Raw genomic sequence first — 14,691 nt, forward strand, 5'->3', positions numbered from 1 at the left:
TTCAATGGGCACATATAATTTCACTTTAAAAATCATTTTGTTTGTAACGAGAAACAAACCTTTGTTTTCTGTCGATGCTGGATGTCACTTGAAAGATACGATGAACACTATTTGTTTGGGCTGACTCCAGCTACACAACACAGTAACGAAATTGCAAATACCTGCTGAAACACCAAAGAAATTGCACCTGATGATTCTTAGGAGAGACACCCTGTGTGTGTGTGTGTGTGTGTGTGTGTGTGTGTGTGTGTGTGTGTGTGTGTGTGTGTGAGAGAGAGAGAGAGAGAGAGAGAGAGAGAGAGAGAGAAGTAAAATATTCACTGATGAACTGCCAGTTATGATCTTTTCTAATAGATTTGTGCTCATGTGTGCAGGGCGAACAGCAGCATGTATCATGCTGTTGGGCACAGTGTGTTCACATTTTTGGAGGCTATGCTGACCTTTGAACACGTGAGTTAAAATTTCACTGTTAAATATCTATACTTAAATAAAATAAATTTGTGGTTTAGTAATGTAGCATGGGTGATGCGGGATCGAGTAAGCCATCACCCAATTGTCACTGAATGTGCTAATGTTTGGGCAGCTGTCCAGTTATTTCTTTTACATATTCTTCTTTAACTGGTCTTCACTAAACATCCTACTGTCACATACTGTTAAGTCCTCATTAACCTTCTCTGTAACTGTTGTCTTCAGAGACATTTCTTCTTGGTTACAATATTGACATAATTCTTTGAGGGAAATAATTTTCAAACTGAAAACTACAATCAAATAAAGACACAAAAATTGCATCTGCTCATAAAACAGCAGCAGCGGCAGATTATGGTAAAATTAAAAAAGCATTAAATTTTAGGTTTGAAACTAAGTATATCATTATGGGAGGTAAAAAAGAAAAGATACTTGTTAGAAATGAGATAATGCAAAATCAAACTGAAAAATCAAATGTGTCTCTGGATTAGTGGAGACAATTGAACAAGATGAAATGAAATTTAATACTTTCCTACTCTGCATCCCTTGATCAAAGGTTCTGAGCTACTGCTATATAATCTAGAAATTAGGTACATCAAATTTAGGTACCATTAATTTTGACTCATGGTATCTGTCTTTTTGGCTATGTTATTGCTCATCCATTTGATAAATTAGAAAGAAAAGGCAAAACAGAATTTCCTTTTCTGGCATTTGCTTCTGTTATAATACAAATATTTTCTATTTCTGCTCATTAAATTTCCTTGGGGTCCAGATTTTATGGTGTACTTTTTGTCAAGTAATGTCCTGCAGATTACTTGAAACAGTATGCTCTGATCATTGCTGTCACACTGTTTTACACAAGGTTTTAGTACTCCATATTCTTTGTGATTCATATTGTAAAGCATAGTGTAACTTTTTTGATGTAAATTTTACTCCAAACAATGAATTCTGTATGCACTTACATGTCATCATTGTCTAAATGTCTTCTTAAGATGATACAGTCACTTGTAACATAAAGCATATGTATGACACACACAAAGATTTGTTTCTAAGGGAAGAAGCCGAAAGGTTACAACAGTAAATCACCTTAACTGTGCAACTGCTAGAAATGTCATTACTTCTGACTTCGAAAATTTTCTTTTCTAATCTGTTGTATGAATAATGTAGAGCAAAAGGTGCAACACCATTTTGATTGACCTCTTACAAAGGCATTTCTTCAGTATGCGAGGAAGATGTTGATAGTGGTCTGGTGGAAATAAACATAAAGCTGTTCTCAACCTGATGGCTGGTTTGAACACAGCAGTGCTTCATCGTACATGGTGTTCTTGAAGATGATATAGTCTTGCTTTCTTCCAGTCTGGGAAATGGCTAATCTTACCAGTCATATGAGAATTTAGAGTTTAATGTGGAATATAATCCATGGTGTAGCTTGAAAACTCTACCTTCCCCCTTTTCCCCACACTGACAGATGTGAACATCATATTACTAGAGGGTAAAAAAAGAAAACTTATGATCAACAGCATAGTATGAGTGAGTTGTGAGTTCTAAATAGGAAAAATTTCACATTTATAGCAGCAGCAGAGATGTGAACCATAGGGAGTAGGGCTCAAGAAGCATCAACTTTGATAATCAGCAATATTGTCTTTGTGTTTGTCTTTTCACAATATATATAAATGACCTAGTAGATAGTGTCGGAAGTTCCATGTGGCTTTTCGCGGATGATGCTGTAGTATACAGAGAAGTTGCAGCATTAGAAAATTGTAGTGAAATGCAGGAAGATCTGCAGCGAATAGGCACTTGGTGCAGGGAGTGGCAACTGACCCTTAACATAGACAAATGTAATGTATTGCGAATACATAGAAAGAAGGATCCTTTATTGTATGCAGTTATTACTTCTGTAAAATATCTGGGAGTATGCGTGCGGAACGATTTGAAGGAAGATTAAGGAAAGGCAAACCTACGTTTCTAGCATTTGTAGACTTAGAGAAAGCTTTTGACAATGTTGACTGGAGTACTCTCTTTCAAATTCTAAAGGTGGCAGGGGTAAAATACAGGGAGCGAAAGGCTACTTACAATTGGTACAGAAACCAGATGGCAGTTATAAGAGTCGAGGGACATGAAAGGGAAGCAGTTGTTGGGAAGGGAGTAATACAGGGTTGTAGCCTCTCCCCGATGTTATTCAATCTGTATATTGAGCAAGCAGTAAAGGAAACAAAAGAAAAATTCGGAGTAGGTATTAAAATCCAGGGAGAAGAAATAAAAACTTTGAGGTTCGCCGATGACATTGTAATTCTGTCAGAGACAGCTAAGGACTTGGAAGAGCAGTTGAACGGAATGGACAGTGTCTTGAAAGGAGGGTATAAGATGAACATCAACAAAAGCAAAACGAGGATAAGGGAATGTAGTCAAATTAAATCGGGTGATGCTGAGGGAATTAGATTAGGAAATGAGACAGTTAAAGTAGTAAAGGAGTTTTGCTATTTAGGGAGTAAAATAACTGATGATGGTCGAAGTAGAGAGGATATAAAATGTAGACTGGCAACGGCAAGGAAAGCGTTTCTGAAGAAGAGAAATTTGTTAACATCAAGTATAGATTTAATGGTCAGGAAGTCGTTTCTGAAAGTATTTGTATGGAGTGTAGCCATGTATGGAAGTGAAACATGGACAATAACTAGTTTGGACAAGAAGAGAATAGAAGCTTTCGAAATGTGGTGCTACAGAAGAATGCTAAAGATTAGATGGGTAGATCACATAACTAACGAGGGAGTATTGAATAGGATTGGGGAGAAGAGAAGTTTGTGGCACAGCTTGACTAGAAGAAGGGATCGGTTGGTAGGACATGTTCTGAGGCATCAAGGGATCACCAATTTAGTACTGGAGGGCAGCGTGGAGAGTAAAAAACGTAGAGGGGGCCAAGAGATGAATACACTAAGCAGATTCAGAAGGATGTAGGTTGCAGTGGGTACTGGGAGATGAAGATGCTTGCACAGGATAGAGTGGCATGGAGAGCTGCATCAAACCAGTCTCAGGACTGAAGACCACAACAACAACATATGCTCTTTTTGCAATCGGCAGAACTGCTTTTAATTTTAAATGAGTCGAAATTATTAAAGCTAAGTTTAGTAATCATTTATTAGTTGGCACAATGCATTCTCAAATTTCCATAGTAATACAATAAATTGAGTAAATCTTAGTTTCCATGTATGCATCTCTTGTTGTAGATTGATGACATAGTTATTTTATAAATCTCCAAATTTGTTCTTATATTAACCTAAGTACATTCCTAGTTAAAGGATTTAGTAGACTACTATAGCCATAGTACTCAGTGAAATGGGCATAATCTTCCTTTCTGTGCATGTGTATCAAGAGTTGCCATCTGGAAAATTATTGTGCTAAATGCATTCCCTGAAAATTATTCCCAGCAGTTACTTCATGAACCCACCGGAATAGTAAATGGTTGTGAAAACACACTTGATCTCTTAGCAACAAATAATCCTGAGCTAATAACGAGCATCAAAATGGATACAGGGATTAGTGAACACAGGGTTACCTTAGCGAGACTGAATATTTTAACTCTCAAATCCTCCAAAAATAAAGGAAAAATATGCCTATTCAAAAAAAGCAGATAAAAATTCACTTGGAGCCATCTTGAGGGACAATCTCTAGTTCTTCGAAATCGACAATGTACCAGTAAGTGTAGACCAGAGGTGGTTTGAATTCAAAGAAATAGTATCAACAGCAGTTGAGAGATTAATAACAAATAAATTAACAAACAGTGGAGCTGATCCCTCTTAGTACACAAAGTGGGTCAGAACACTGTTGCAGAAACAATAAAAAAGCATGCCAAGTTTGAATGAACACAAAATGCCCATGATTGGCAATCTTCTCCAGAAGCTCAGTATGTAGCACAGATTTCAATACAAGAAGCTTATAATAGTTTGCACAACAAAACTTTGTCTCAAAACCTGGCAGAAAATCCTGAGAGATTCTGTTCATACATAAAGTATAATAGAGACAAGGCACAACAATGCCTTCTCTGTATGATAGCAATGGAAATACTATTCATGACAGTGTTGTAAAAGCAGTGTTACTAAACGATAGCCTTCCAAAATTCCTTCACCAAAGAAGACAAAGTAAATATTCCAGAATTCAAATCAAGAACAGCTGCCAACATGAGCAACTTAGAAGTAAATATACTCGGAGTAGTGAAGCAACTTAAATCACTTAATAAAAGCAAGTCTTCCAGTCCAGACTGTATACCAACCTGGTTCCTTTCAGAGTACGTTGATGCAATAGCTCGATACTTAACAACCACACGCTCGACAAAATATCTATACCCAAAGACTGGAAAGGTGCACAGGTCACTCCAATACTCAAGAAAGGCTGTAGGAGTAATCCACTAAATTACAGGTCCATATAATTAACATTGATATGCAACAGGAAGGAATTCGTATGGCACAGGCTGTGTGGCATTCATTAAAATGAAGAACATTGTATTGGACAGTATGCCCAGCAACTGAATGATCCAGCTGGTTATTAGCCAGTTTGTCAGTGGCCATTCAAGGGGACAGACACTTTGTTGGTTGTTATGCCCACATAGAACGAAGCACAATGGTTGCAGCTTAGCGTGTACACTTAAGTTAAGAAAAAACAGAACACCTTGAATGACTAGAGATAGGATGTTTGTATTCACAGGTCATGTACATTAGTATTTTCTGCAGAAATGATTAGCATTTGAACCTCATTGGCCCGCGTGCTCGAGGCTGACGGAAGACTGTAAAACATGACGGGGATGGGTCAGGTTGCACCACCCACTGACAAGATCAACATCTCATCCAAATGGCATTGCGAGACAGATCTGCATCCTCCCCATTTCTGGTGTAACAATGGAACAGTGTAATACATAATACACTATCAGGGGTGACAGTCTGTTGCCATCTATTATAGCACGAGTTACATGCGCATTCTCCACTTCTCCATCTACCTTTGACGAATATGGAGAAACGTGCTAGACAGCAGTGGTGGATGGAATGATATTGCTGGGCACAGGAATGGCATCAAATAGGAGAAATCCAAGTTATGTTTGTGTGAGAATGGTTGCCACATTTTGGTTCACCACTGATGGCCACATTTTGGTTTACCACAGACAGGGAACAGCATCATAGTGACTGCATTCACACAAGACATACAGTGCCAACTAAAGGCCTTTTGATGTGAGGTACTGTTGGGTACAATCACAAATCACAGTTGGTGCATGTCCAGTGTACTATGACCAGTATGGTTTAAGTGAATGACATCTTGCAACCCTTAGTCAGACTATTTCTGCACAACACCACAGGCACCATTTTTCAACAATACAGTGCATGGCCACATTTGGTGCACAAACGGGTGCCTTCTTGGGGTCACAGGGTGTCAGCCTTTTGCCCTGGCCTGCCAGATCACCAGACTTGTCACGAATCAGAAATGTTTGGGATATGGTGAAATGATCAGTGCAGCACTGTATGCCAACCACCACAGATGAACTTTGTAACCATGTAATGCAGCATGGATATGATAGCGGAACAAACACTGGTAGCAGTTACTTCTGTAAAATATCTGGGAGTATGCATGCAGAACGATTTGAAGTAGAATGATCATATAAAATTAATTGTTGGTAAGGCGGGTACCAGGTTGAGATTCATTGGGAGAGTCCTTAGAAAATGTAGACCATCAACAAAGGAGGTGGCTTACAAAACACTCGTTCGACCTATACTTGAGTATTGCTCATCAGTGTGGGATCCATACCAGATCGGGTTGACGGAGGAGATAGAGAAGATCCAAAGAAGAGCGGTGCGTTTCGTCACAGAGTTATTTGGTAACCGTGATAGCGTTGTGGAGATGTTTAACAAACTCAAGTGGCAGATTCTGCAAGAGAGGCGCTCTGAATCGCGATGTAGCTTGCTCGCCAGGTTTCGAGAGGGTGCGTTTCTGGATGAGGTACCGAATATATTGCTTCCCCCTACATATACCTCCCAAGGAGATCACGAATGTAAAATTAAAGAGATTAGAGCGGGCACGGAGGCTTTCAGACAGTCGTTCTTCCCACGAACCATACACGACAGGAACAGGAAAGGGAGGTAATGACAGTTTCATGTAAAGTGCCCTCCGCCACACACCGTTGGCTGGCTTGCGGAGTATAAATGTAGATGTAGATGTAGATGTAGATGTCTTCTAAAGCATGTGGTTAAAAAAAAATGGCAAACTGTGACATGATTATAATGATGCTGTCAGATACCTATATCCTTTAATGTAATGTTCAAGCCGATCTTAACAGTTACTTTTCTTTATCAAGTAAGTCAATTGTATCTGCACTTAACATTTATGAAAACTGCAGCACGAAGAAACTTAATGTAACTGAAATGGAGTTTGTACTAGATTAGGTGCATGAAGAAAAGTGTAGGATTACAGTGCTATACATATCTTTGCTTCTGAAAATTCATTGTAGTGTGAAGCCCTTACATGCTGCAATCAGAGCTTCTAAATGACATGCTATAGAATCAAAGAAGGCCTGGATTTGTTCCTGGGAAACCTCCTTACATGCGTTTGGTATTAAAGTCTTCAAATTGGCAACAGTGGTTGCTGGTAGATTGTGTCAAACAAGCTACTGACTAACCATGAACCAGGAATCATTGATGTGTAATGTTTTAGGTGAAAGTGCATGTCAGAGAAGTGATGGTACCATTTACTCTCCAAAGATGACTTGGACATGACTCACCACAGTTAGCCTGGCTTGTCATGATAAAATGTGATGCGTGGTATTGTCTTAAACAGGACAGTACCTTAGCCTCTACAACTTTCCGGTTATAGTGGTTGTTGTTCAACTTGTCCTCAGTACACTGGTGTTGATATCATTTGTTGTATCTGGTGATACCTGAAACCAATACACTTGATGTGTTTCTGTTACACTACTCATCATTGTAGGTTGCCAGATTGTGATCACCACTGGTGCGTATAACTTGTGTGGTCATCATTGTAGAAACTGAAATATCACTTTATGACAAACCTGTTTCCTAGAAGACATATTCTACCTGATTCAAGCTTACTCACCTGCTGATATATGAATTTTTCACCCTCATAAGGAATCCTGACTGTTGCTTTCACATTTCCACTTACTTGAGGGACACTCTAGTAAAACGTGCTGCTGGGCTTGCACATAGTGCTCTCTCTTTATGGTCGTAATCACTTACTGCTGATACATTGTTCTAAATGTCCTTAATGTTTGGATTAATTTGGTTTATAATTCATGTTTGGATTAATTTGATTTATAATTTATAATTCCTGGGTGTTGCAGGATTCATAAAGATTGGTTCATTGAACGTTTGATGACAACCTTAATACACTGGCTTATATGCTCTTTTTACAATCATCGTCCCCCCATGAACCATGGACCTTGCCGTTGGTGGGGAGGCTTGCATGCCTCAGCGATACAGATAGCCGTACCGTAGGTGCAACCACGACGGATGGGTATCTGTTGAGAGGCCAGACAAACGTGTGGTTCCTGAAGAGGGGCAGCAGCCTTTTCAGTAGTTGCAAGGGCAACAGTCTGGATGATTGATTGACCTGGCCTTGTAACAATAAGCAAAACGGCCTTGCTGTGCTGGTACTGCGAACGGCTGAAAGCAAGGGGAAACTACGGCCGTAATTTTTCCCGAGGGCATGCAGCTTTACTGTATGATTAAATGATGACGGCGTCCTCTTGGGTAAAATATTCCGGAGGTAAAATAGTCCCCCATTTGGATCTCCAGGCGGGGACAACTCAGGAGGACGTCGTTATCAGGAGAAAGAAAACTGGCGTTCTACGGATTGGAGCGTGGAATGTCAGATCCCTTAATCAGGCAGGTAGGTTAGAAAATTTAAAAAGGGAAATGGATAGGTTAAAGTTAGATATAGTGGGAATTAGTGAAGTTCAGTGGCAGGACGAACAAGACTTCTGGTCAGGTGACTACAGGGTTACAAACACAAAATCAAATAGAGGTAATGCAGGAGTAGGTTTAATAATGAATAGGAAAATAGGAATGCGGGTAAGCTACTACAAACAGCATAGTGAATGCATTACTGTGGCCAAGATAGATACGAAGCCCACACCTACTACAGTAATACAAGTTTATATGCCAACTAGCTCTGCAGATGACGAAGAAATTGAAGAAATGTATGATGAAATAAAAGAAATTATTCAGATAGTGAAGGGTGACGAAAATTTAATAGTCATAGGTGACTGGAATTCAGTTGTAGGAAAATGGAGAGAAGAAAACGTAGTAGGTGAATATGGATTGGGGGAGAGAAATGAAAGAGGAAGCCGCCTGGTAGAATTTTGCACAGAGCACAACATAATCATAGCTAACACTTGGTTTAAGAATCATGAAAGAAGGTTGTATACATGGAAGAAGCCTGGAGATACTAAAAGGTATCAGATAGATTATATAAGAGTTTATATAGAGTTTAAATTGTAAGACATTTCCAGGGGCAGATGTGGACTCTGACCACAATCTATTGGTTATGACCTGTAGATTAAAAATGAAGAAACTGCAAAAAGGTGGGAATTTAAGGAGATGGGACCTGGATAAACTGAAAGAAGCAGAGGTTGTACAGAGTTTCAGGGAGAGCATAAGGGAACAATTGACAGGAATGGGGGAAAGAAATAAAGTAGAAGAAGAATGGGTAGCTTTGAGGGATGAAGTAGTGAAGGCAGCGGAGGATCAAGTAGGTAAAAAGACTATGGCTAGTAGAAATCCTTGGGTAACAGAAGAAATATTGAATTTAATTGATGCGGGGTACTGTTGGGTACAATCACAAATCACAGTTGGTGCATGTCCAGGGTACTATGACCAGTATGGTTTAAGTGAATGACATCTTGCAACCCTTAGTCAGACTATTTCTGCACAACACCACAGACACCATTTTTCAACAATACAGTGCATGGCCACATTTGGTGCACAAACGGGTGCCTTCTTGGGGTCCCAGGGTGTCAGCCTTTTGCCCTGGCGTGCCAGATCACCAGACTTGTCACGAATCAGGAATGTTTGGGATATGGTGAAATGATCAGTGCAGCACTGTATGCCAACCACCACAGATGAACTTTGTAACCATGTAATGCAGCATGGATGGCTGGACCACAGGATGCCATTCACACCCTATACTCGTCAATGCCATCATGCACGGAACAAGTTATCAGGGCCCATGGGGGACCCAGTGCGTACTCAGCAACAGGACACATGCTGAACCAAGGTGACTGAAATGCTAATCATTTCTGTAGAACATACTAATGTACATGTCCCGTAAATAAGAACATCCTCTCTCTAGTCATTCAAGGTGTTGTTTCTTTCTGGGCATGGTTGTAGATCACATGACTGGTTTCACAGGTAGCTCTGCCTTTGATGGGATAGGTGATGCTTGTGACTGGACTGGAGTAGGAGGTCATGGGAGAATGTATGGGACAGCACTTGCATCTTTGTCTATTACAGGGATATTAGTCATGAGGTAAGGTGTTGGGAACGGGGGTTGTGTAGGGATGGATGAGAGACTTTTATAGATTTGGTGGGTGGCAGAATACCACTGTAGGAGGGGGGGGGGGGGGGCAGGATAGTCAAAAGCCTGGCAGAGAATGTGATTCAATTGCTTCTATCTTTGGTGGTACTGAGTCATGAGGGGAATGCTCCTCTGTGGCTGGATGGTGGGACCTTGGGAGGTGGTGGGTGGCTGGAGAGTTAAGACATGGGAGATTTCTTTCTGGGAGGGTAATTATGGACTGCAAAGGCCTCAATGCTACTTTTGGTATATTTTGAGAGGGGCTGCTCATCACTACAGATGTGATGGCCATAGATGGCTAGGTTGTATGGAAGGGACGTCTGGGTATGGAATGGGTGGCAGCTGTCAGAGTTGAGGTATTGCTGGTATTTTGTAGGTTTCTTATGGACGAAGGTACTGATATAGCCATCTTTGAGGTAGATGTTAACATTGAGGAAGGTGGCTACCAACCCCTCCCCACATCCCCATTCTACCTCCTGTTTTATTTCAGTTCACACACATTAATGTAACCTGATGTAGACACTTCTGCTGTCCCTCTTCTTCATTCATGTCCACCCACATGCGTGCAGTCCACATTACAATCTTTTTATTTAGTCTTTGATCTCATTGTGTTATCACGTCGATTTCAGTTCATTTTTGCCTTTCCCTGTACTTCTACTCCCACAGGTTTATCTTGTGTCCCCATATTTCATCTGTTCTGCTGTTTTTTTTATTTTTCCCACAAGTTTTTGTACATTTTTTCCTCATGTATTTTCACATTATTTATGTATTTTTACACGTTTTTGTCCTCAACCATGGATCCTTGCTCCTTCCATTTGCACAAACACCGAAAAGTTTTCTTATCCCTAGCCAACACTCAGTCCCATATACTGTTCCTATGTTGTTGTTTGGCTCATAGTCACCCCAAATGGCCTTGCCACCAAATTACCTATCTCTGGCTGCAATCCCTCCTTCAACAATGACCTCCACCTGTTCAGATTCGGGCAGTACATAACTCTCACCAACATAAACAAACCAAAACCTAAACAGACACGAAACTCAGTCATGAACCTTTTGCCCAAGCCTTAATCCCACAGAAGTAAAAGTCCTTTTGCAAAGGCCTTACCTTTTGCCCCACTCCCAGAATCAGTCGTGCTGGGTTTATTAAAGGTCATCTCTCTTTTTCCTGGTCCCTACAGTGAAAAAACTTTTTAACCACCAACCCTACCAAACAGACCCAACCTAAGACCAATGTTGAACCCTGCCTGACTCATTGCACTCCTCCTTCCAATTGTGATCCACCCCCCCACCCCCCACTGTCCCCAAATCATCCCCTTTTAACTTTCCAGAATTTCTTGATGTTGAATGAATCTTATTTAATCATTATTCCCCAAATCCCTCAAACTGCAAGCTAACCTTACATCTGCTGAAAGGACTGCACTCCACCACCCAAAATCTGATCCTGAACTTATTATCCTATATGCTGACAAAGGCTCCACAACTGTGGTTTTGAGCCTTAAGGATTGCCTGGCTGAAGGACTTCACCAACTGTCAGATTCATCCACTTAAAACCCTTCCACAAACCCATTCCAGAAATCCAGCAGGATCTCCAGTCTCCTCAAATCCTTAACCCCATCCCAGAACTTCTCTGCAGAGTATATCTCTATCCTTGTTCCTACATTCTACATGCCTTCTCCAGGCCATAAACTCAACCTCCCAGGACACCTTGTTATGGCCAGTTACTGTGCCCCCATTGAAAGAATCTCTGCTCTTGTAGACCAACAACTTTAACCTATTACCCACACCCAGCCCTCCTACATAAAAGATACCAACCATTTTCACCACTGACTCTTCACAATTCCTGTCTCTTTATCATGTGGTGTCCTGCTTATCACTGTTGATGCCACCTCCCTTTACACTAACATCCCCAATGCCCATGGCCTAGCCACTATTGAACATTACCTTTCCTAATGCCTGATTGATTCCGAACCTAGAACCTCATTCTTGGTCACCATGACGAACAACATCCTCATCTCAGTTACTTCACCTGTGAAGGCATCACCTACACGCATATACAGGGTGAGGCAGTGGGCACTTGCATGGCCCCATCCTATGTCAAGCTATTGATGGACCATCTAGAGGAATCCTTCTTAACCACCCTGAATCCCAAATCTCTCACCTGGTTCAGATTCATTCGTGACATCTTCATGATCTGGATTGAAAGTGAGGACACACTATCCACTTTCCTCCAGAACCTCAACACCTTCTCCCCAATTCACTTCACCTGGTCTTCCTCAGCCCAACAAGAAACATTCCTCGATGATGATCTCCACCTCAAAGATGGCCACATCAGTACTTTTGTCCATATAAAACCAAACAACTACCAACAATACCTCAACTTCAACTGCTGCCATCCATTCCGTACCAAGAAGTCCCTTCCATACAGCCTAGCCACCTGTGGCTGTTGCAGCTGTAATGATGAGCAGTCCCTCTCGAAATATATCAAGGGTGTCGCTGAGGCCTTCACAAATTGTAATTACCCTCCCAGCCTTGTACAGAAACAGATTTCCCATGCCTTATCTTTCCAGTCACCCACTACCTCCCAAAGTCCCACCATATGGCCACAGAGAAGCATTCCCCTCATCACTGAATACCACCCAGGACTGGAGCAATTGAATCACATTATCTGCCAGGGTTTAGACTACCTCTTGTTGTGCCCTGAAATGAAGAATGTCCTCCCCACTACCCTCCCCACCTTACCACAGTGTTATTCCACCCCCCCCCCCCCCCCCCGCCCCTCCCACTGAACCTATACAATATCCTCGTGCATCCCTACACAACCCCCTTTCCCAGCTCCTTACCTCATGGATCGTATCCCTGTAATAGAGAGAGATGCAAGACTGCTCCATAGATCCTCCCACCAATACCTATTCTAGTTTGGTCACAACTCTCATCAAAGGCAGGGACACGTGTGAAACTATTCATGTGATCTACAAATTAAGCTGCAACCACTGTGATTCTTTCTACATGGGGATGACAAGCAGTAAGCTGTCTGTCCACATGAATGGCCGCCCAGAAACTGTGGCCAAGAAGCAGCGGAACCACCCAGTTGCTGACCATACTGTCCAATGCAACACTCTTCATTTTAATGACTGCTTCACAGCCTGTGCCATATGGATCCTTTCTACCAACACCAGCTTTTCTGAATTGCACAAGTGGAAACCTGCCCTGCATTATATTCTGTGTTCCTGTAACCCTCCTGGCCTCAACCATTGTTAGTTATTGTCCTTCACCTACCTATCCCCTTCTTTTCCACAATTGCACCCACTTTCTTTTTACTTCTCTCCTTTTCACTCCACTCTCTGCCAAACAACCATCCCCTCTCCCTCCACCCTTCATCTGCACCTAACTGCCCTACCCTCTGTCCACTTCATCCTAGCATACAGCACTTTACCATCTCCCAGCTGTTCCCTGCTCTCCAGCCTCCTCTTAACCCCCACCACCCAGATTGCTTCTCCCATCATTCACAGTTGCGCAGTCTGGTCTCGATAGCCAGACAAAGTGATCAAAAGTTTGTGAACTGCACTATATGTGTGTGTGTGTGTGTGTGTGTGTGTGTGTGTGTGTGTGTGTGTGTGTGAGAGAGAGAGAGAGAGAGAGAGAGAGAGAGAGAGAGAGAGAGAGAGAGAATGTTGTTTATTTCAGAAGAAGGCCTTCTGGCCCAAACCTTACATGTTTAGTACTCTTTTTGTTGTGCCTGTCTGTGACTCTCAACTTCTCTGCGATACGTTGAGTAACAATTTATTCTTCTCATAACATATATCCAATTATTTTATATGGGCTTACTAGACTGAATTCACTGGAAAGCTGATACAAATTAATCTTTTGAGCACCAGTGGTTTCTGCCTCGAATCAGCATTTTATTAATTTTATTTTGAAGTACCAATGCCTTTCACATGAAACCACTAATGCTATTGCAAGACAGATATCTTGTGGTACACTGAGGTACTTCTACAAATGTAGTGCACTGTAGCAGTCATTTACAGCATTCAAGGCAACAAGTGACATTTTTGGACAACTGTGTTTTCTTGTAAGGAACGTCATCAATTTGAAGTGTAGGTGCAAACCAATTATCCATTAGCATTATTTAAAACTTACTTTCTAAGGCTGATTATTCAGGAAATTATTGCATTTGTATTACATTTAGGTAAAATTTGCCTGAGTGATGCATTCCTTTTGTTACATCACAGTTGCCTAACAAGCACATTTGTTTAAAGGTACAATAAGTTATTTTTAAAGCTGAAATACTGATTTTTTCAGGGACATTAATCTCCAATTTTTCTTACCTCAAAAAGTTGTTGTTCATAGTGATATAAATATATCATTTTGAATAACTTAATAAAGTCATTTCTGATCATTTTATTAATCACATCACTTTATTAAATTGTTAATTGTACAACAAAATTTCATAAAATTAAATAATAAACTTTAAATATTGTGTTACAGGTCTCAATTTGAAAACTGCACTGAAATGCTATTTCTGCAGATCAGTTCTCAAAAAATAGCATCTGGTAGACCCTCACCACAGATTCAGCTTGTGGGGTTACTGATCTTAAATATGAGCCTAGTGCTCCAGAACTCTATTTTTTGGGATGCTGAATGTGCTAGTCCATTTTAGTAATT

The 14,691-nt window shown here is 40.9% G+C and overlaps 1 protein-coding gene across 13 annotated transcripts in view; it reads left to right on the forward strand.

Annotated features, from left to right (window-relative positions):
• LOC126298875 (tetratricopeptide repeat protein 39B-like) overlaps positions 1–14,691 on the forward strand; it is a 335,246-nt gene that overhangs the window by 252,424 nt on the left and 68,131 nt on the right. For 12 of the 13 annotated variants that reach the window (XM_049990399.1, XM_049990392.1, XM_049990398.1 and 9 more), the window contains one exon: positions 375–450. The exons of the other annotated variant lie outside the window; for it this stretch is intronic. In XM_049990399.1, coding sequence (XP_049846356.1) covers positions 375–450 — 76 coding nt within the window. The remainder of the gene's footprint in view (positions 1–374; positions 451–14,691) is intronic. 13 annotated transcript variants of the gene reach the window in all.

Source organism: Schistocerca gregaria, chromosome X (genome assembly GCF_023897955.1).
Source record: "Schistocerca gregaria isolate iqSchGreg1 chromosome X, iqSchGreg1.2, whole genome shotgun sequence".
Lineage (NCBI taxonomy): Eukaryota > Metazoa > Arthropoda > Insecta > Orthoptera > Acrididae > Schistocerca > Schistocerca gregaria.